Source organism: Pristiophorus japonicus, chromosome 2 (genome assembly GCF_044704955.1).
Source record: "Pristiophorus japonicus isolate sPriJap1 chromosome 2, sPriJap1.hap1, whole genome shotgun sequence".
NCBI classification, from domain to species: Eukaryota; Metazoa; Chordata; class Chondrichthyes; family Pristiophoridae; genus Pristiophorus; species Pristiophorus japonicus.
In genome coordinates, this window is record NC_091978.1 from 108960444 (window position 1) to 108984262 (window position 23819).

Sequence of the window (23819 nt, forward strand, 5' to 3'; positions counted from 1 at the left end):
CTGCGGTACCCCACTAGTCACTGCCTGCCATTCAGAAAAGGATCCATTTATCCCGACTCTCTGCTTCCTGTCTGCCAACCAGTTCTCTATCTACGTCAGTACATTACCCCCAATACCATGTGCTTTAATTTTGCACACCAATCTCTTGTGTGGGACCTTGTCAAAAGTTTTTTGAAAGTCCAAATACACTACATGCACTGGTTCTCCATTGTCCACTCTACTAGTTACATCCTCAAAAAATTCTAGAAGATTTGTCAAGCATCATTTCCCTTTCATAAATCCATGCTGACTTGGGCCGATCCCGTCACTGCTTTCCAAATGTGCTGCTATTTCATCTTTAATAATTGATTCCAACATTTTCCCCACTACTGATGTCAGGCTATAATTACCGGTCTATAATTACCCATTTTCTCTCTCCTTCCTTTCTTAAAAAGTGGGGTTACATTAGCTACCCTCCAGTCCATAGGAACCGATCCAGAGTCGATAGACTGTTGGAAAATTATCACCAATGCATCCACTATTTCTAGGGCTACTTCCTTAATACTCTGGGAGGCAGACTAGCAGGCCCCGGGGATTTATTGGCATTCAATCCCATCAATTTCCCTTCCACCATTTGCCATCTAATAAGGATTTCCTTCAGTTCCTCCTCACTAGATCCTCGGTCCCCTCGTATTTCCGGAAAGTTATTTGTGTCTTCCTTTCCCCCAACTCCATGCACGAGCTTTTATCTTGTGCAGTAACCGCTTATGTGGCACCTTATCGAATGCCTTCTGAAAATCCAAATACACCACATCCACTGGTTCCCCCTTATCTACCCTGCTCATTACATCATCAAAGATATACATGTGGGGTTTCCTTCCAAATACTCCATGCTAAAGATAAAGAAAAAGAAGGAAGCCTTTTCTGGGAAATCTGCTGATACCAGAACCAGAATGCTTACACCAGAACCTTATGCCACCAACCATTTAAGAAGAGCCTGGCACATTTATCTGACAATCCTGCTTTTCTTAAGTTGTCTAATTTTATTTGTTGGGCATGAAAAAAAACATTATGCAACTTTTGATGTACCTTGTATATCGCTGTATCTACGACCGACTGAGATTGTTTTGAAGTAAAATCTCAATAGCGTAAAAATCTCATACTTAAAAAGATTCTGCTTTGTGGTGCGAAACAGCAAACAAGTGATTTACAGTAATTGGAAGACGCTGAATACTTGGTGTCATTACAATACTGAATGTCTTAATTCACTGTGTTCACAACCTTGTAATTTGTCACTCTGTAATGTAAGTGAAACAGTGCAATCTCTTCTCTTTGTGCACAGTTTATTCTGCTGTACAATATGCCAGCTGTAATTGCTTTTTATCACCAATTACATAATGTAATGCTTGAGCGCAGCATGGCAGGCAGAAAAGTCGCATGGGCCCAGAAAGTCTGCGGGCTGCGATCCCAGTGGTTTTGCTTGGAGTTTGCTCACTAATGCCCTTCAGCACTGACCTGCACTGACACAGGGCCCAAAATCTAGTGTTGATTCATTGGCGAGCTGCCTGGTCTTATTCACTATCAACCGTTTTACAATATCGCACAAAGTCAAAATCTAGCCCATGGTGTGCCAATCAAGAGCAACACCCATTATCACTGCAAGCAAACATGTTTGGGGTTAAACGTGTTCATTCCCTCACCCAATTCATAGATTAGTTTTAATGTTTCAAAACGACTCTTAATTATGTAGAGGTATATTTATCAAAGTCTTTTCTACCTGTATTTGTAAAGTGACAGTTAATAATTCTAACAATTATATTATATTACAACAGTAAACCATTTCATATTCAGATTGCTAAAAACTTTTGCATTATTAGCTGGATGTCACTGGGTAAAGGAAGAGATGGACATTGCTTCTCTTCATAGCATCATCATAGGCAGTCCCTCGGAATCGAGGAAGACTTGCTTCCACTCCCAAAGTGAGTTCTTTGATGGCTGAACAGTCTGATACGAGAGCCACAGACCCTGTTACAGGTGGTACAGACATTCGTCGAGGGAAGGGGTCGGTGCGGCTAGTTTGCCGCGTGCTCCTTCACTGCCTGTGCTTGGCCTCTTCATGCTCTTTGTGTTGAGACTCGAAGAGCTCAACGCCCTCCCAGATGTACTTTCTCTACCTCTGGCGGTCTTCGGCCAGGGTCTCCCAGGTGTCAGTGGTGATGTCGCACTTTACCAGGGAGGCTTTGAGGGTGTCCTTATAATGTTTCCGCTGTCCTCCTTTGGCTCGTTTACCATGAAGGAGCTCTGCATAAAGCATTTGCTTAGGGAGTCTCGTATCTGGCATGCGAACTACGTGGCCTGCCCAGCGAAGCTGATCGAGTGTGGTCAGTGCTTCACTACTAGGGATGTTAACCTGGTCGAGGACACTGATGTTGGTGCGCCTGTCCTCCCAGGGAATTTGCAGGATCTTGCGGAGACATCGCATTGCATTGCATTCGATCTTTCATACAATGCATTGGGAAAGGATGACCTTGTTGAAGTCCAACTTTTGCATTTCCTCTGTTCCAGAATTTTGCTCATGTAATTTTGACACATGGGAATCAGATTTGTTTTTGAGCCACAAAAGTTGCATTTATTAATCAGGAAAGTCCCAGGGGCTTATTTTCTTAAAACCTCAATCAGATGACACAGCTCAGTAATTGGAGACTGTTTTGCTCAGCCTCCTGCTAATGGGTGCACAAAATGTACCAATGAAACGGAATGAAAAATCCCAGCTTCTGCTGGTTGTGAATAGTTCTAAAATCATTTTCAGTAGCACTCTATTGCTTTCTGAATGTGCAAAATAACCGACATGGAAATAATGTTTAATAATTTGATGTATGCTGTTTTCTTGTCCTTTCTAGACAATACATATGTATCAAATTCAGAGAATGATGATGATGTGCTAGTCACAAGAGACCCTATTCCAGTAATTTTCCAAAGAATAGCAACAGGTAAGAGCCTGTAATTTAGGCAAGATTATTTGATGGCAAATGTTACCAACATTCAGAACTGTTCTATTTGAAAAAGAAGAGAAACAGAGGAAAAAGATACATTTAAGAAGAAGCTAGATAAGGGAGAAAGGACAAAATTGCCTATTTTTATAGCTCCGTCAGCATCTGCTCCATTCAGGATTTTTCAGCGGTCACTGCATCCTAAGCAACTGCCACCAAAATCGGACATTTAAAAAAATGTTCCTGTGGATTTGGGGGAGAGAGATTGGTCCCCTCGTCTACACAGCACCCTTGAAGGACCCCGAACCAGGCCCAATTTCAGCCCAGGCTCAGGCTCAGTGTGCACGGACTACATGGCCGACAATGGGCTACAACCAATTTTTATGTTGCATCTCGGATGAGATTCCAGTCCAAGTTAACAATTAAAATGTTGGCTTTCACTTTTAATTGTTTTAGAAGTTAGAATTTTTTTGCTATTGATTTTTATTCCAAAATGATTAATGTGGCAGTCCACCAAATGACATCTTGGTAGATAATAATGCAGCTGTGTTGCTGTTGGTAACAAAGTTTGAATATAAAAGCAAAAGCAGCGGTGCTCCTTCCAATGAAGATGGCACTACTAAAGTATGTAGTATTGTATACTATTAGGCAGTCCCTCGTGTCGAGGATGACCCTCCTCCACACCAAAAAAAACATGAATTCACAGGTGTTCCAATGAGGGTCCTGACATTTTTGAAGGGTGGAAGATGCCTGTGCGTGAATTATTTTAATGTGCAGTGGCCGTTGCACACCAGCCACCACATGGGCTTGACAGAGCAAGACTTTGGACCAGTGGCAAGTGTTAACCAAGACACATAAAGTATGTGGTTTTCAGCCGTGCCTCCACAGGCAGTGAAGCCTCGGCCTCAAACATAAATGCTGCTACCAGGCAAAACAACATCTGGCTGAGCAGCTGAAGGCTCCTGCTGGCTGGTACAAGCATAAGGACAGGTACTGGCAATAAAATAATTGAAACAGAAACTTCAGAACGATTGTTGTTTTAATAGCAAGCCAGCTGCTGCTGAAATTACCCTGCAGCACAAACAAGCTGCTTTCAACAGAGGCAGGGCTGGGAATTGGCACTGAGTTATATATGGAGTAAGATATGGCCCTTACGTCCAAAGGGATTAAGGGGTATGGAGAGAAAGCAGGAAAGGGGTACTGAGGTGAATGATCAGCCATGATCGTATTGAATGGCGGTGCAGGCTCGAAAGGCCGAATGGCCTGCTCCTGCACCTAATTTCTATGTTTCTATGTTTCTATAAAATATTGTCGTTTTTTTTCAGAGGTCACACACCCATTTCCCCACCCCTATGACCCAGAATTATTCCACAGAACTGTTGCAGTTCAGTGTTTGTTGCCATTTATCAGTAACAATTGAGAGGGCCATAGGTTGGAAATGCATCACTTTGATCCTTTGATGTCAGCTGGAGATTTCACATCTGCGACAAATGTGAAAATTCAACACCACTAAGTTATCTTTTCTTTTCAGGTAAAGAAACAAAAATATCCAGGAAGCCCATCTAATCAGGATAGACGAATGAATCAATACATTAGTTGAACTGAGTCCAGTTTATAAATGACACAGAAACATAAAAACATAGAAACATAGAAAATAGGTGCAGGAGTTGACCATTCGGCCCTTCGAGCCCGCATCACCATTCAATAAGATCATGGCTGATCATTCACCTCAGTACCCCTTTCCTGCTTTCTCTCCCCTTGATCCCTTTAGCCGTAAGGGCCATATCTAACTCGCTCTTGAATTTATCAAGCCAACTGGCATAACAACTCTCTGTGGTAGAGAATTCCACAGGTTAACAACTCTCTGAGTGGAGAAGTTTCTCCACATCTTGGTTCTAAATGGCTTAGCCCTTATCCTTAGACTGTGACCACTCCAACATCGGGAACATTCTTCCTGCATCTAACCTGTCCAGTCCCGGCAGAATTTTATATGTTTCTATGAGATACTCTCTCATTATTCTAAACTCCAGTGAATACAGGCCCAGTCCATCCTGTTTCTCCTCATATGTCAGTCCTGCCATCCCAGGAATCAGTCTGGTGAGCCTTTGCAGCACTATCTCAATAGCAAGAATGTCCTTCCTCAGATTAGGAGACCAAAACTGAACACAATATTCAAGGTGAGGCCTCACCAAGGCCCTGTACAACTGCAGTAAGACCTCCTTGTTCCTGTACTCAAATCATCTCGCTATGAAGGCCAACATGCCATTTGCCTTCTTCACCGCCTGCTGCACCTGCATGTCAACCTCAATGACTGATGTACCATGACACCCAGGTCTGGTTGCACCTCCCCTTTTCCTAATCTGCTGCCATTCAGGTAATATTTTGCCTTCGTGTTTTTGGCCCCAAAGTTAATAACCTCACATTTATCCACATTATACTGCATCTGCCATGCATTTTCCCACTCACCTAACCTGTCCAAGTCACCCTGCAGCCTCTTAGCGTCCTCCTCACAGTTCATACTGCCACCCAGTTTAGTGTCGTCTGCAAACTTGGAGCTATTACACTCAATTCCTTCATTTAAATCATTAATGTATATTGTAAAGAGCTGGGGTCCCAGCACTGAGCCCCGCGGTACTCCACTAGTCATTGCCTGCCATTCTGAAAAGGACCCTTTTATCCTGACTCTCTGCTTTCTGTCTGCCAACCAGTTCTCTATCCACATAAGTACATTACCCCCAATGCCATGCGCTTTGATTTTGCACACCAATCTCTTGTGCGGGATCTTGTCAAAAGCCTTTTCAAAGGCCAAATACACCACATCCACTGGTTCTCCCTTATCCACTCTGCTAGTTACATCCTCAAAAAATTCCAGAAGATTTGTCAAGCATGATTTTCCTTTCATAAATCCATGCTGAATTGGACCGATCCTGTCACTGCTTTCCAAATGCGCTGCTGTTTCATCCTTAATGATTGATTCCAACATTTTCTCCATTACTGATGTCAAGCTAACCAGTCTAAAATTACCCGTTTTATCTCTCCCTCCTTTTTAAAAAAGTGGTGTTACATTAGCTACCCTCCAGTCCATAGGAACTGATCCAGAGTCGATAGACTGTTGGAAAATGATCACCAATGCATCCACTATTTCTCGGGCCACTTCCTTAAGTACTCTGAGATGCAGACTATCAGGCCTCGGGGATTTATCGGCCTTCAATCCCATCAATTTCCCTAACACAATTTCCCGCCTAATAAGGATATCCTTCAGTTCCTCCTTCTCACTAGACCCACTGTCCACTCGTACATTCAGAAGGTTATTTGTGTTTTCCTTCGTGAAGACAGAACCAAAGTATTTGTTCAATTGGTCTGCTATTTCTTTGTTCCCCATTATAAATTCACCTGAATCCGACTGCAAGGGACCTATGTTTGTCTTCACTAATCTTTTTCTCTTCACATATTTATAGAAGCTTTTGCAGTCAATTTTTATGTTCCCTGCAAGCTTCCTCTCGTACTCTATTTCCCCCCTCTTAAATAAACACTTAGTCCTCCTCTATTGAATTCTAAATTACTCCCTATCCTCAGGTTTGTTGCTTTTTCTAGCCAATTTATATGCCTCTTCCTTGGTTTTAACACTATCCTTAATTTCCCTTGTTAGCCACGGTTGAGCCACCTTTCCCGTTTTATTTTTACTCCGGACAGGGATGTACAATTGCTGAAGTTCATCCATGTGATCTTTAAATGTTTGCATTTCATATCCACCGTCAACCCTTTAAGTATCCTTTGCCAATCTATTCTAGCCAATTCACCCCTCATACCGTCGAAGTTACCTTTCCTTAAGTTCAGAACCCTAGTTTCCAAATTAACTGTGTCACTCTCCATTTTAATAAAGAATTCTACCATATTATGGTCACTCTTCCCCAAGGGGCCTCGCACAACAAGATTGCTATTTAGTCCCTTCTCATTACACATCACCCAGTCTAGCATGGCCAGCTCCCTAGTTGGTTCCTCGACCTATCGGTCTAGAAAACCATCCCTAATACACTCCAGGAAATCCTCCTCCACCGCATTGCTACCAGTTTGCTTAGCCCAATCTATATGTAGATTAAAGTTGCCCATGATCACTGCTGTACCTTGATTGCACACATCCCTTATTTCTTGTTTGATGCTGTCCCCAACCTCATTACTACTGTTTGGTGGTCTGTACACAACTCCCACTAGTATTTTCTGCCCTTTGGTATTCCGCAGCTCCACCCATACCGATTCCACATCATCCAGGCTAATGTCACTTCTTACTATTGCTTTAATTTCCTCTTTAACCAGCAACGCCACCCCACCTCCTTTTTCTTTCTGTCTATCCTTCCTAAATGTTGAATACCCCTGGATGGTGTGTTCCCAGCCTTGTTCACCCTGGAGCCATGTCTCCGTGATGCCAATTACATCATATCCGTTGACTGCTGTCTTATTCCATCTTAATTCGTCCATCTTATTCCGAATACTCCTCGCATTGAGGCACAGAGCCTTCAGGCTTGTCTTTTTAACACACTTTGCCCCTTTAGAATTTTGCTGTAATGTGCCCCTTTTTGTTTTTTGCCTTGGGTTTCTCTGCCCTCCACTTTTACTATTCTCCTTTCTATCTTTTGCTTCTGCCCTCATTTTATTTCCCTCTGTCTCCCTGCATAGGTTCCCATCCCCCTGCCATGTCAGTTTAACTCCTCCCCAACAGCACGAGCAAACACTCCCCCGAGGACATTGGTTCCGGTCCTGCCCAGGTGCAGACCGTCCGGTTTGTACTGGTCCCACCTCCCCAGAACCGGTTCCAATGTCCCAGGAATTTGAATCCCTCCCTTTTGCACCACTCCTCAAGCCACATATTCATCTGAGCTATCCTGTGATTCCTACTCTGACTAGTACGTGGCACTGGTAGCAATCCTGAGATTACTACTTTTGAGGTCCTACTTTTTAATTTAGCTCCCAGCTCCCTAAATTCGTCTTGTAGGACCTCATCCCATTTTTTACTTATATTGTTGGTCCCTATATACACCACGACAACTGGCTGTTCACCCTCCCTTTTCAGAATGTCCTGCACCCGTTCCGAGACCCTTGCACCATGGAGGCAACATACCATCCTGGAGTCTCTGTTGCGGCCGCAGAAACGCCTATCTATTCTAAGCAATAAATCTCTATTTTACTTCTAGAAGCAGTCACAATGAGTTAATTTACTCTCTTCAATCTTCAGACTTTCTTTATTTCAAACAAACTGTCCAGTAAGCTGTACACCTTGTGTACAGCAGTGTCTTGTGCTTCCATGAAATCTCCTGTTGCGATAATGTACATAGCTTTGGGTTTGTTATGGAGCACCTTCTTCTGACATGCTCAAGCTGAGAATGTTCCTACTAAGCTGTAGGGACCACTCTTGTTTTAATTATATGTTCCCTTTTGAAGGTAGGTCTATCAATTAATTGTGAACAATGGCACAGAAGCTCAAAATATGAAAGCATATTGAATGCCAATTTAAAGGTAAACACATGTTGCCTGGAATCTTATCACCTTGCCACTTTGATGCATATAAGCCAAACATTCAACAGCAACAACAATGAAGATGCATTTACGTAGTATCCCTTTAACACACGTACGAAGCAGGCCCAGCTTTTATACGTATCACATTTTAACCTAACTAAACAATATAAATCACAAGAACAAAGTCATCTAGGGTGGCTTCTGCAGTGTTTAAAAAAAGCAGTTTGCTGAAAATTGTGAGTGATTTTTTTAATACATTAAAAATAAACCACTATCCTTCTGCACAGCAATAATAACTTTTCTCTGGAAAGATGCTGCAGAGTACAAATCTTACCAATGTGCTCTCTTTTCAATATGAATGAGAGGTTGTAACCTCCCCTTTATTTTTCAGAATTAAGGTTCAATAATGATGCCACAAGTTGCCTGTCGGTCAGAACAAAGCTGCACAATGAGAGGTGCCAGGTAAGTGCTTTTTGAACCAACTTGTCCAAACATTTTTATCAGCTTTTCCGAAGTTTAAGCAAAATTGTCTACAGATTTTTCTTCCACACAATACAGTCCTCCACAAATTACAAGTTGTTGCTGTAAATCATTGCCCGTTGCTTCATCTGATAACTCACAATCAGTGGAAGCCCTTGTTGCCAATTCATGAAAACTGACAGCTGCTCAATGCTCCTTCTGTTCTGTATTATTAGTTCATATTGAAGCATAAATTGAATGTTTTTAAACAGACCAAAAAGAAGTTTCTAATTATTGTGGTGTTATTATCGTCACATGATTCAGCCTGACCAATGACCTAACTTTATTGTTGATGTGTTAATCAAGATGTGCAGAATAGAATGAACCATTGTTCTATTCAACAGTGGTCTTTTGAATCAGTATCATATTATGTGCAATTCTTTCGGAAGTTACCTGTGTTTACTTTCCCAGCCTTATCACATATTCACAAATAACTTAGTTCCGCCTGAGTCAGATAGGTAACATCCCAAATGTGTTTAGTTCTATAAAATAATATATATAGCCACCTGTACATTGGAACTCATAAAAGGCAGGTTGCAGTTGAACTCTTTTATTTTTACGTTCCAGGTACAGTACAGGCAGTCTTCTGTTGTTATTATTTGAACATTCCTACTCCAAGATTTTTTTTCATTTTGTTTTCATGTAACTGAGTTCCTTGGGGCTATTAACCTTTCCCTGGTGGCAGGAAGTGTCACGCTAGAATTTTCTGGGGGTGCTTTCATTCTGTTTGAGAGTATCTCAATGTTTCCCTGTGGAGGAGCACTCTTGCTCCTTCTGGCCCACAAGGACATTTTAAGAAAAATAGAATTAAACTTACCTGGCCTTCTTCTGGCTTTGATTCTACCTGCTACTAGCTTTCACTGGTGGGCCTGACATTCAATGTGATTTGTGGGAATCAGAATAAAAATTGCATTGGGGTTCGATTCTTGCTATCAGACCAGTGTTTCCTCTAAATGTTTTAGTGCGTAGTACCTTTAAATTTAATGCTGCATGTGCGGTATCTTACAAGAGCAACTTCTGAGCAGTCTACACAGTACCATCCCGATTGCTGTGTACACATGCAGCTTAGAGGAGAATTTCATGAGACCCTGACTTTGAAGTATTAATGAGTCACCTTCCCCAAAATTAAAAACAGTGGTGGGTAAATGGCAGCGAGAGCAAATGCATCGCAAATGCATCGCAAATGCATCGCAAATGCACCTGGCCACCATTTGTACCATCTGCCCACCCCGTTTCTGCTGGACAGACAAGGTTAAAATCAACCCTTAAGTTTTGTGAATTGTTGTAGTATATTTAGCTGTACAAGAAAATGAAAATAAGCATTTGTGAATGATATCCTATGCTGTGATAGGCAACTAAAGATTGACTACCAATTGAAAATAAACCAACAGCTAAGATGGGTCCTCTACTGAGAATAAGCCTCAAAAGCCACGAAGGTGTCAGCCTAAGTGGTAGCACTCCTGCCTCTAAGTCAGAGTTTCATGAAATTCATGAGTTCAAGCCTCACTCCAGGATTTAAACAGAGACTGATACTTCAGTGCAGCACTGAAAGAGTGCCATCCTTCAGATAAGATGTTAAATTGAGGCTCCATCTACCTTCTCAATTGGACATAAAAGATCCCATTGCACTATTTGAAGGAGAACAGTTTTCCATGTGGCCTTGTCAGTATGTATCCCTCAACTAACATCACCAAAACAGATTAGCTGGTCATTTATTTCACTCGGAATTTGCTGTGCACAAATTGGCTGCCGCATTTCCCTTCATTACAACAATTTAAAAATACGTAATTGACTGTGAAATTCTTTATAACATACTGAGGTCATGAAAGGTACTGGGGCCGAAATTCAGCTTCCGGACAAGGCCCGTTACTGCCGTTTTGCGGTGGCCATGTGGCGGAATCGAGTGGCCGCCGCATTGCAGTTAATGGGCTGCCCCGACCCAAATTCAGCTCGGGGATTTTTCCGCCAGTCCCTACTTCCGCCCCGCTGCTGCCAACTGCCACAAGCGTGTTATCAAATCCCGCACCGCCGATCTCCCACACCTCCAGCACACTCCGCCCCGAATTTACCTGCAAAAATCTTTGCTCCGCCGTGCGGTGCCCCCGACAGCTTTTTCTTTTGGTGCACATTATTCTGTGTGTGTGCAACACGGCAGTGCGGCAGCCCTTCAAGGGGAGGGCACACTGCCATGGCCACCACATTTTTATTTTTGCCGGCCGACTTATTATTGCCAATTACTGCCCCGGGTTCGGCTGGACCACCAGCAGGTGGCCTGGCATCCCCTCTTGGGTGCCAGGCCGCTAGACCGGCTAAAACCCTCCCTGGTGCCCAGTGGCCAAAGCTAAATGATCAAACATTCTCTCTCCTTTAAATGAGTGGAGAAACGTGGTGATGTACACGTGTAGTGACGCCACCACCGCTCAGCGGCGGAGATTCGATCCCGCCCCAACTTCCGCCCCTCACCAGGACTTACTGCTGCATTTCCGCCCCCATTATGACCGACTTCCAGTCTTATCGAAAAACACAGCAAAACCCTGAATATCGGTCAGGAGGCAAACTCTTCCCATGCGGTGGCAAAACCAGCTAAGAAATCGTAGGTGCGCCAGCTTGCTGGCTGGCCTGAATTTTGGCCCCACTACATAAATGCAAGTTTTTCTTTCTTACTGACATGAAATATTGTATGTTCATTTATCTGTGAGGGTATCGCCAATCATACTGGGGTATCTTCAATTAATTTTGAAGTGATAGTAGATATGCATTTAGATTCGAAGAATTTTTGTAGTTATTGGCCTGTATTTTACATAAGTACATAAGAACATAAGAAGTAGGAGCAGGAGTAGGCCATTTGGCCCCTTGAGCCTACTCTGCCATTCAATAAGATCATGGTTGATCTGATCATGGACTCAGCTCCACTTCTCTGCCCGCTCCCCATAACCCTTTACTCCCTTATCGTTCAATAATCTGTCTATCTCTGCCTTAAATATATTCAATGATTCAGCCTCCACAGCTCTCTGCAGCAGGGAATTCCATAGATTTACACCCTCTGAGAGGAAAAATTTCTCCTCATCTCAGTTTTAAATGGGCGGCCCCTTATTCTAAGACTGTCCCCCAGTTTTAGTTTCCCCTATGAGTGGAAATATCCTCTCTGCATCCACCTTGTCGAACCCCCTCATTATCTTATAAGTTTCAATAAGATCACCTCTCATTCTTCTGAACTCCAATGAGTATAGGCCCAATCTACTCAACCTATCCTCATAAATCAACCCCCTCATCTCTGGAATCAACCTCGTGAACCTTCTCTGAACAGCCTCCAATGTAAGTATATCCTTCCTTAAATATGGAGACCAAAACTGTACGCAGTACTCCAAGTGTTGCCTCACCAATACCCTGTACAGTTGTAGCAGGACTTCTCTGCTATTATACTCTATCCCCTTTGCAATAAAGGCCAACATTCCATTTGCCTTCTTGATTACTTGCTGTACCTGCATACTCACTTTTTGTGGTAGGAATAATGGTGAGGCTATCGGCACTCACTGTTATAATAAGTAAGTTGGACAGCAACTTTCATAGCTCGCCCATTTGCAGTTAAATGCAGAATCAGGAATTTGCTGTTTGAGTTGCCCGAATCCTCCAGAAGCTGTACTACAATGGGACCTTGCCAAAGGACTCTGCAATCAAATACATGGAAGGGTATGAATTTGCGATACTTACATGATAGATACCCAATAAACACAGTAGAAAAAGTTGGGGCTTGTCCATTAAAGTGTAAGTGAATTTTTAACACAGTAATAAGTCTGAATTACTGCCAAAGAACCTTTCTGCCAAAGAAAATTAAAGAGTTGGATTTTAGGCTTTTCAGTTTTCGGAGTGAATACGGAGGCGGGGCAGGAAAGTTACCGTCCTGGAATAGTTTGCGCTGCGGCAAGGATGTTTCAACATCAGGGCCCTGCGTCAGCGGGCGCAGCGTGAAGGGAGGCATTGTACACTTTTCGTAGCGCAAGAATAGAAAACTTGCGAACTAAAATGCCGGGCCGTGTGTGCTTCGAGAGAGGCCTGGTGGGGGGGTGGGGGCGGTGGGGGGGCGGGAGGGTGGGTAAACCCTTAAAAAAAAACACACTAACATTCCCAAAATATTGCCCACACCACCACAACACAAATCGCTAAAAAAATTAAAATAACAAACACTCGCACTTACCTTCCTCTGCACCAGTTGTCATTGCGAGCGGGCGTACTTCCAGGCAGACGGATCGGGCAAAAGTCCAAAGTACTGCCGGTGTCTCAACGAGAGACGTTGCAGTTCTTCCCGCCCGGCAGTGCTACTCAGCACCACCACAAAACGAGGATCACGACACGACGCAGGAGACCTGAATGCCGTCTTTCACGCCGCTCCGGGATGAAATCTGGAGCACAAAGGACCGGAAAATCCAGCCCGAAGTGTCAAGTCTCATTCCTTCAGATTTTAATTATTGTTGGAGATTTTTAAAAAGTAACTTTTTTAACTTTTTCTATCTGCCTCCTTTACCTCTCATTCTTAATGCCATCTTTCTTTCCCTCTCTTTATTTCATTTCTGTACATGATTTGACATTGAATTAACTATTTTAACTTGCACTTCCAAGTTTAGACTCTATGGGGGGGGGGGAGGGGCAGAAATTTTAACCCCAAAACACAGACGGGTTTGGATCGGTGGGAGGTTGAAGTGTTGTAAATCTGTATCCCGACCCCAACCCGCTTCCAACCCGCCCACTTCTGGTTTTACCGGAGAGGGGCTGGGGAGCAGGCAGCCAACCTAATCCAAGGAGGCAAGTTGGCACTTTAAATATTAGATTGAGGCTATATGCCTCATTTTGAAGCACCATTTTAAACTTAAAATGTGGTGGCCGGGTTCCCTGGGCCTTGGAGAACCCAGCAGCTAAAGGAAGGCAAGGAATGCTGGATCCAAAAGATAAGTGCCTTTTCACTTACCTGCTGGATCCAGCATACCTGACCCATATTCGGACATTCTCCCCCCGACCCCATCAATCTCCACCCCTCCCCCGCCAACCTCCGATTTACACCTCCCCCCTTCCCCCCTCCCCCACCAGCACCGATTTCTGATCCCCCATCTGACCTTCTGACACCCGCTACGTCCTTTGATCTCTTCCCCTCCTCCGATTCCTGATCCCTCCCCCTACTCCACTGGCCTGCGATCTCTGATTCCCCCTGCACCGGCCCCTGCCCCACCCCCCCCGCCCGCCCCCCGGCCTTCCCATACCCCCTCCGGTCTACTGATATCCAATCCACACAACCTCTCCCTCCGGCCTTCCGATCTCTGATCCCCAGCCCCCGATCCCTACCCCCCTCAAGGCATTCCAATCTCTGATCCCCGGTCCCTGATCCCCCCCTCTGGCCCCCGATTCCCTGCTTTTCCTCTCTGCTACCCGGTTGTGACCTGGTACCGCAGGCCTATCCGCCCGACAGCCGGCCAGAAGAATCAGTAAGGACTCTTCAAATTGATTGGTTAAGGAGACACACTGTTGCTTGCCTTGTTCACACAGGTCCCAAATCTCCTGTTGAAGGTGTAGTGCTGTTTTTGCTCTCTCATAACCACAAGTTCCAGTGCAAAAGCCCACTGAAAGTCTGTATAAAAGTGTAGATGACATGAACGATGAATGGCGTTCGTTTGCTGCTGACTGAAAAATCCGAGCCATTATTAAATCATTAAAAATTGCAAATAAGGACTGAACCACTACATTTAACATCACGCCAAAGAACTTTCTGAGTATTGTGTTATTGCCAAAATTTTACTTCCACTTTGTGCCCTTTTACCAATTTCTCTGCTTAATGCTGTTGTCTTTTAGGGAGGATAGTGTGGGCCACAAGCTTCGCCATAGTTGCTTTAGATTGCATACGGATCCTCTGTTATCTTTCAACCCTCTGCTATTTTCCATCTCCCCATAAAATGTTGTTCTACTGTGAGGTGGATTGATTATAACAGTGTCCTGTGTCGAGGGTAATAGTCTTTGAATGTCAGCTGAGAATGTCAGTGCTATGGTTTGATCCTATGCTTTTTGGGAGTCCATGGGTCTAGCACCAGAGCATAGATGTATAGGTATCAGTGCAATCCATTTAAATGTTCTTGTTTACTTTATATGGCTTTTATATTCTTAAAACCAGGAACATGTTCTTCCAATTTTAATATCTCATTGACTGCATTGTTGTTCTGCTTGTGTATAGGAATCCAGACACAACTGCACAATAGAGGAGGATTCAGAAGGAGACAATGATTCAGAAGAATTTTATTACGTGGGTCAGGTGAGCAAATTTCCAGTGATCCATCAGTTGCCAGCTAGGATTTCCAATGGTTTACGAAACAAATACAGTGGCGTGCAGACTAAATAAGTAGGGAGATCCTTTCATTTAATCTGATGTGATTCATTTAAGCCATTATTTACGGTCCCCGCCACAAACTCTGTTCCCTGGACATCCCTCAAATCAAATTAAAAACCAATGTGTAAAAGGTGGCCAAGGTTAGTGGGAAACTAGAAGATTGGGAAAATTTTAAACCATAGCAAAGAATGACTAAGAAAGCAATAAAGAAAGGAAAGATAGATTACGAAAGTAAACTTGCGCAAAACATAAAAACATATAGTAAAAGCTTTTACCGATATATAAAACAGAAAAGAGTGACTAAAGTAAATGTTGGTCCCTCAGAAGATGAGAAGAGGGATTTAATAATGGGAAATATGGAAATGGCTGAGACCTTAAACAATTATTTTGCTTCGGTCTTCACAGTGGAAGACACAAAAACCATGCCAAAAATTGCTGGTCACGGGAATGTGGGAAGGGAGGACCTTGAGATAATCACTATCACTAGAAGGGTAGTGCTGGACAGGCTAATGGGACTCAAGGTAGACAAGTCCCCTGGTCCAGATGAAATGCATCCCAGGGTATTAAAAGAGATGGCGGAAGTTATAGCAGATGCATTCGGTATAATCTACCAAAATTTTTTGGAATCTGGGGAGGTACAAGCAGATTGGAAAACAGCTAATGTAACGCCTCTGTTTAAAAAAGGGGGCAGACAAAAGGCAGGTAACGATAGGCCGGTTAGTTTAACATCTGTAGTGGGGAAAATGCTTGAAGCTATCACTAAGGAAGAAATAGCGGGACATCTAGATAGAATAGTGCAATCAAGCAGACGCAACATGGATTCATGAAGGGGAAATCATGTTTAACTAATTTACTGGAATTCTTTGAGGATATAACAAGCATGGTGGATAGAGGTGTACCGATGGATATGGTGTATTTAGATTTTCAAAAGGCATTCGATAAGGTGCCACACAAAAGGTTACTGCAGAAGATAAAGGTACGTGGAGTCAGAGGAAAGGTATTAGCATGGATCGAGAATTGGCTGGCTAACAGAAAGCAGAGAGTCGGGATAAATGGGTCCTTTTCGGGTTGGAAATCGGTGGTTAGTGGTGTGCCACAGGGATCGGTGCTGGGACCGCAACTGTTTACAATATACATAGATGAACTGGAAGAGGGGACAGAGTGTAGTGTAACAAAATTTGCAGATGACACAAAGATTAGTGGGAAAGCGGGTTGTGTAGAGGACACAGAGATGCTGCAAAGAGATTTAGATAGGTTAAGTGAATGGGCTAAGGTTTGGCAGATGGAATACAATGTCGGAAAATGTGAGGTCATCCACCTTGGAAAAAAAAACAGTAAAAGGGAATATTATTTGAATGGAGAGAAATTACAACATGCAGGGGTGCAGAGGGACCTGGGGGTCCTTGTGCATGAATCCCAAAAAGTTAGTTTGCTGGTGCAGCAAGTAATCAGGAAGGCGAATGGAATGTTGGCTTTCATTGCAAAAGGGATGTAGTACAAAAGCAGGGAGGTCCTGCTGCAACTGTACAGGGTATTGGTGAGGCCGCACCTGGAGTACTGTGTGCACTTTTGGTCACCTTACTTAAAGAAGGATATACTAACTTTGGAGTGGGTACAGAGACGATTCACTAGGCTGATTCCAGAGATGAGAGGGTTACCTTATGATGATAGATTGAGTAGACTGGGTCTTTACTCGTTGGAGTTCAGAAGGATGAGGGGTGATCTTATAGAAACATTTAAAATAATGAAAGGGATAGACAAGATAGAGGCAGAGAGGTTGTTTCCACTGGTCGGGGAGACTAGAACTAGGGGGCACAGCCTCAAAATATGGGGGAGCCAATTTAAAACCGAGTTGAGAAGGAATTTCTTCTCCCAGAGGGTTGTGAATCTGTGGAATTCTCTGCCCAAGAAAGCAGTTGAGGCTAGTTCATTGAATGTATTCAAATCACAGATAGATGGATTTTTAACCAATAAGGGAATTAAGGGTTATGGGGAGCGGGCGGGTAAGTGGAGCTGAGTCCACGGCCAGAGCAGCCATGATCTTGTTGAATGGCGGAGCAGACTCGAGGGGCTAGATGGCCTACTCCTGTTCCTAATTCTTATGTTCTTATGTTCTTATGTTCTCTCCCCAACTCCTGTCTGAGGCTGAACCAGACTGTTCGCAACCTTGATGTCACCATTTGACCCTGAAATGAGCTTATGACCACATATCTGCAGCAAATCTAAGACTGCCTATTTTCATCTCCATAACATCACCCATCTCCGTCCTTGCCTCAGCTCATCTGCTGCTGAAGCCTTCATCCATGCCTTTGTTACCTCCAGACTTGATTATTCAAATGCACTCCTGGCTGGCCTCCCACATTCTACCCTACGTAAACTAGAGGTGATCCAAAACTTGGCTACCTGTGTCCTAACTTGCACCAAGTCCCATTCACGCATCACCCCTGGCCTCGCCTCTCCCTATCTCTGTAATGTCCTCCAGTCCCACAACACTCCGAGATAGAAACATAGAAACATAGAAAATAAGTGCAGGAGTAGGCCATTTGGCCCTTCGAGCCTGCACCGCCATTCAATGAGTTCATGGCTGAACATGCAATTTCAGTACCCCATTCCTACTTTCTCGACATACCCCTTGATCCTCCTTTTTGAATATATTTAGTGAATTGGCCTCAACAACTTTCTGTGGTAGAGAATTCCAAGGTTCACCACTCTCTGGGTGAAGAGGTTTCTCCTCATCTCGGTCCTAAATGGCTTACCTCTTCTCCTTAGACTGTGCCCCCTGGTTCTGGACTTCCCCAACATTGGGAACATTCTTCCTGCATCTAACCTGTCTAAACCCGTCAGAATTTTAAACGTTTCTATGAGATCCCTTCTCATTCTTCTGAACTCCAGTGAATACAAGCCCAGTTGATCCAGTCTTTCTTGATATGTCAGTCCCGCCATCCCGGGAATCAGTCTGGTGAACCTTCGCTGAACTCCCTCAATAGCAAGAATGTCCTTCCTCAAGTTAGGAGACCAAAACTGTACACAATACTCCAGGTGTGGTCTCACCAAGGCCATGTACAACTGTAGTAACACCTTCCTGCTCCTGTACTCAAATCCCCTCGCTATGAAGGCCAACATGCCATTTGCTTTCTTAACCGCCTGCTGTACCTTCATGCCAACCTTCAAATACCATGACACCCAGGTCTCGTTGTACCTCCCCTTTTCTTAATCTGTCACCATTCAGATAATAGTCTGTCTCTCTGTTTTTACCACCAAAGTGGATAACCTCACATTTATCCACATTATACTTCATCTGCCATGCATTTGCCCACTCACCTAACCTATCCAAGTCACTCTGCAGCATCATAGCATCCTCCTCGCAGCTCACACTGCCACCCAATTTAGTGTCATCCGCAAATTTGGAGATACTACATTTAATCCCCTCGTCTAAATCATTAATGTACAATGTAAACAGCTGGGGCCCCAGCACAGAACCTTGCGGTACCCCACTCTTCACTGCCTGCCATTCTGAAAAGTACCCATTTACTCCTACTCTTTGCTTCCTGTCTGCCAACCAGTTCTCAATCCATGTCAGCACACTACCCCCAATCCCATGTGCTTTAACTTTGCACATTATACTCTTGTGTGGAACCTTGTCGAAAGCCTTCTGAAAGTCCAAATACACCACATCAACTGGTTCTCCCTTGTCCACTCTACTGGAAACATCCTCAAACAATTCCAGAAGATTTGTCAAGCATGATTTCCCTTTCACAAATCCATGCTGACTTGGACCTATCATGTCACCTCTTTCCAAATGCGCAGCTCTGTCATTCTTAATAATTGATTCCATCATTTTACCCACTAGCGATGTCAGGCTATAATTCCCTGTTTTCTCTCTCCCTCCTTTTTTTAAAATTGGGGTTACATTGGCTACCCTCCACTCCATAGGAACTGATCCAGAGTCCATGGAATGTTGGAAAATGACTATCGAGGCATCCGCTATTTCCAAGGCCACCTCCTTAAGTACTCTGGGATGCAGTCCATCAGGCCCTGGGGATTTATCGGCCTTCAATCCCATCAATTTCCCCAACACAATGTCCCGACTAATAAGGATTTCCCTCAGTTCCTCCTCCTTACTAGACCCTCTGACCCCTTTTATATCCGGAAGGTTGTTTGTGTCCTCCTTAGTGAATACCGAACCAAAGTACTTGTTCAATTGGTCCGCCATTTCTTTGTTCCCCGTGATGACTTGCCCTGATTCTGACTGCAGGGGACCTACGTTTGTCTTTACTAACCTTTTTCTCTTTACATACCTATAGAAGCTTTTGCAGTCCATTTTAATGTTCCCTGCAAGCTTCCTCTCGTACTCTATTTTCCCTGCCCTAATCAAACCTTTTGTCCTCCTCTGCTGAGTTCTAAGTTTCTCCCAGTCCGTGGGTTCACTGCTATTTCTGGCCAATTTGTATGCCACTTCCTTGGCTTTAATACTATCCCTGATTTCCCTTGATAGCCACAGTTGAGTCACCTTCCCTTTTTTATTTTTACGCCAGACAGGGATGTACAATTGTAGTAGTTCATCCATGTGGTCTCTAAATGTCTGCCATTGCCCACCCACTGTCAACCCCTTAAGTATCATTTGCCAATCTATCCTAGCTAATTCACTCCTCATACCTTCAAAGTTACCCTTCTTTAAGTTCTGGACCATGGTCTCTGTATTAACTGTTTCATTCTCCATCCTTATGTAGAATTCCACCATATTATGGTCACTCTTCCCCAAGGGGCCTCGCACAACGTGATTGCTAATTAATCCTCTCTCATTACACAACACCCAGTCTAAGATGGCCTCCCCCCTAGTTGGTTCCTCAACATATTGGTCAAGAAAACCATCCCTTATGCACTCCCGAAAATCCTCCTCCACCGTATTGCTTCCAGTTTGGTTAGCCCAATCTATATGCATATTAAAGTCACCCATGATAACTGCTGCACCTTTATTGCATGCACCCCTAATTTCCTGTTTGATGCCCTCCCCAACATCACTACTGCTGTTTGGAGGTCTGTACACAACTCCCACTCACGTTTTTTGCCCTTTGGTGTTCTGCAGCTCTACCCATATAGATTCCACATCATCCAAGCCAATGTCCTTCCTTACTATTGCATTAATCTCCTCTGTAACCAGCAATACTACCTCACCTCCTTTTCCTTTTATTCTATCCTTACTGAATGTTGAATACCCTTGGATGTTGAGTTCCCAGCCCTGATCATCCTGGAGCCACGTCTCTGTAATCCCAATCACATCATATCTGTTAACGTCTGCGTTTCTCTAATTCTGCCCTCTTGAGCATCCCTGATTGAAATCACTCAACCATTGGTGGCTGTGCCTTCTGTTGTCTAGACCCTAAGCTCTGGAACTCCATGCCTAAACCTCTCCGCCTCTCTACCTCTCTTTCCTCCTTCAAGACGCTCCTTAAAACATATCTCTTTGACCAAGCTTTTAGTCACATGCGCTAATTTCTACTTATAGGGCTCAGTGTCAAATTTTTATCGCATAATACTTCTGTGAAGTGCCTTGGGATGTTTCACTACATTAAAGGCGCTATATATACAAGTTGTTGTTGTTGGTGTTTATGTGGCTACTGGTTAGTACAGGAATGGGAGCTGATGCTTCCTGAAAGATTATTTATATAAATTGGAAAGGAAAATGAAAAATCAGCTTTTAATGTCTTACACAGTCATAGTGTGATTAAGATCAAAAACAGAAGCATGCTTTATATATATCATTTGTTAAATCTATCTGCCCAATTTTGAACACTTTATATTATGTTACCATATGTGTCAGCAGTGACTCAGTTGGTCGTGCCCTCGCCTCTGGGTCAGAAGGTTGTGGGTTCAAATGCCACCCCAGAGACTTGTGCACAAAAACAAGGCTGACACTCCAGTGCAGTACTGACAGAGTGCTACACTATTAGAGGTGACGTCTTTCAGATGAAATGTTAAATCGAGGCCCTCTCAGGTGGGCGTAAAATATTCTATGGCACTATTTGGAAGAAATGCAGGGAAGTTATCCCCGATGTCCTGGCTGATATTTATCCCTTAAACAACATTATTAAAAACAGATTGTCTGGTCATTATCACATTGCCGTTTGTGGGAGCTTGCTGTCTACATATTGGTTTCTGCGTTTCCTACATTGCAACAGTGACTACACTTCCAAAAGTACTTAATTGGCTGTAAAATGCTTTAGGATGTCTGATGGTTGTGAAAGGTGCTATATAAATGCAAAACTTATTTTTCTTCTTTCTTTCATAAAACAAGGGCATGCACTAGGTCTTGTAGAAAGGGCTACTCAATATCTGTTCAAGCTTTTTTAACACTAGGCAGGTAATGGTGCATGATTCCAGAAAATTAACATAATCAGTTGATCTCCTGTGGCGGTGCCCATGATGAGCCTGAGGACACAGTCAATCATGCAGCTGATGGCCTGTTGGAGTTGTTGTCATCCGCTGCATTGTATTTTGTCTGAAGCGAACAAAGTTTGCTGCATCTGTGATGCTACCCCATTGCCTTATAATCTCAAACCCAGTGATTAATTCAAAATGTTCTATTTAATAATGAATAATAATGAATATTTAGAATAAAGAATAACTGAGAAATTAAAATGATGGTTTACCAAATCTGACTTGATAGAATATTAAAATATTGATGGTGTGAGTAAAATATGAAGATGATTTATGAAATGTCATACAAAAAATATGGAAATAATCAATCATCTCGTGTAACTTTGTAACATTAAAATGATCGCTTTTAAAATGAATTGCCCATAGATATTAAGATGTATGTTTATAAATTGAGTATTTAAATTTCTATTTAGTATTAAATGAATAAATATTGATTAATTAAAATTGTAAAATTGATGATACTTATTACTGACTACCTGATGGAAGTTCCCACTGAGATCAGCTTGGCCGTCCCTTTCAAGTGTTCCACACACAGTGCTGCGCCATAGAAACATAGAAACATAGAAAATAGGTGCAGGAGTAGGCCATTCGGCCCTTCTAGCCTGCACCGCCATTCAATGAGTTCATGGCTGAACATGCAACCTCAGTACCCCATTCCTGCTTTCTAGCCATACCCCTTGATCCCCCTAGTATTAAGGACTATATCTAACTCCTTTTTGAATATATTTAGTGAATTGGCCTCAACAACTTTCTGTGGTAGAGAATTCCACAGGTTCACCACTCTCTGGATGAAGAAGTTTCTCCTCACCTCGGTCCTAAATGGCTTACCCCTTATCCTTAGACTGTGACCCCTGGTTCTGGACTTCCCCAACATTGGGAACATTCTTCCTGCATCTAACCTGTCGAAACCCGTCAGAATTTTAAACGTTTCCATGAGATCCCCTCTTATTCTTCTGAACTCCAGTGAATACAAGCCCAGTTGATCCAGTCTTTCTTGATATGTCAGTCCCGCCATCCCGGGAATCAGTCTGGTGAATCTTTGCTGCACTCCCTCAATAGCAAGAATGTCCTTCCTCAAGTTAGGAGACCAAAACTGTACACAATACTCCAGGTGTGGCCTCACCAAGGCCCTGTACAACTGTAGCAACACCTCCCTGCCTCTGTACTCAAATCCCCTCGCTATGATTTCCTCTGGTTGGGGAGTCAGTGATGAGAGGGTCATCAATTTACATGTGCCACTAAGAAAGGCTAGGGGAAATTTTTTTATGCACACAGTTGTTGGAGCCTGAAATGCTTTGTCACAGGGAGTGATTGAGGCAGACACCATTGCATTTTTTAAGGGAAAATGTATAAATATTCAAAGCAGCAGAAGGTACAGGTATATGGAGAGAGAAGGGTGGTGAGAATATTTTTGAATTGTTCTCACAAAGAGCCAGCACAGAAAGCATAGAATAGAATCATAGAGTTATATAATGGTTACAGCACAGAAGGTGGCCATTTTGTCCCGTCAAGCTCGTGCTGGCTCTCTGCAAGAGCATTTCATCTCGTCTCACTCCCCCGCCCATTCCTCGTAGCACTGCCAATTTTTTTTCCTTCCGGTATTACCCAATTCTCTTTTGAAAGCCATGATTGAATTTGCCTCTACCACCCTTTCAGGCAGTGTATTGCAGATCATAACCACTTGCTGTCACTTTTGGTTCTTTTGCCAATCACCTTAAATCTGTGTCCTCTGGTTTTGACCCTTCTGCCAATGGGAACAGTTTCTTTCTATCTACTCTGTCTAGACACTGAGGTTTTTGGCTAATTTGCACCTCATTTAGCGCCCCAGCAGGGGGCATTAAATTCTGTATTTGAGTGTGATGCCAGGTGTCCACGATTTAGTGCCCGGCTGGAAGATTCGGCCTTAATGCTTCATTTAACGCTCCCCCCAGGAAAAGCCTGAAAAAACCCGGCAGCCCCAAGGTGCAGCAGGCGCTATTGGGGGCATAATTAATCGGACGCTGGAGGATGTTACA

At 43.4% G+C, this 23819-nt stretch overlaps 1 protein-coding gene across 1 annotated transcript in view; it reads left to right on the forward strand.

The window, feature by feature from the left end:
- parp8 (poly (ADP-ribose) polymerase family, member 8) overlaps positions 1–23819 on the forward strand; it is a 616987-nt gene that overhangs the window by 233543 nt on the left and 359625 nt on the right. The window contains exons 4-6 of the mRNA XM_070862515.1: positions 2880–2969; positions 8872–8942; positions 15214–15291. Of these exons, the coding sequence (XP_070718616.1) occupies positions 2880–2969; positions 8872–8942; positions 15214–15291 (239 nt within the window). The remainder of the gene's footprint in view (positions 1–2879; positions 2970–8871; positions 8943–15213; positions 15292–23819) is intronic.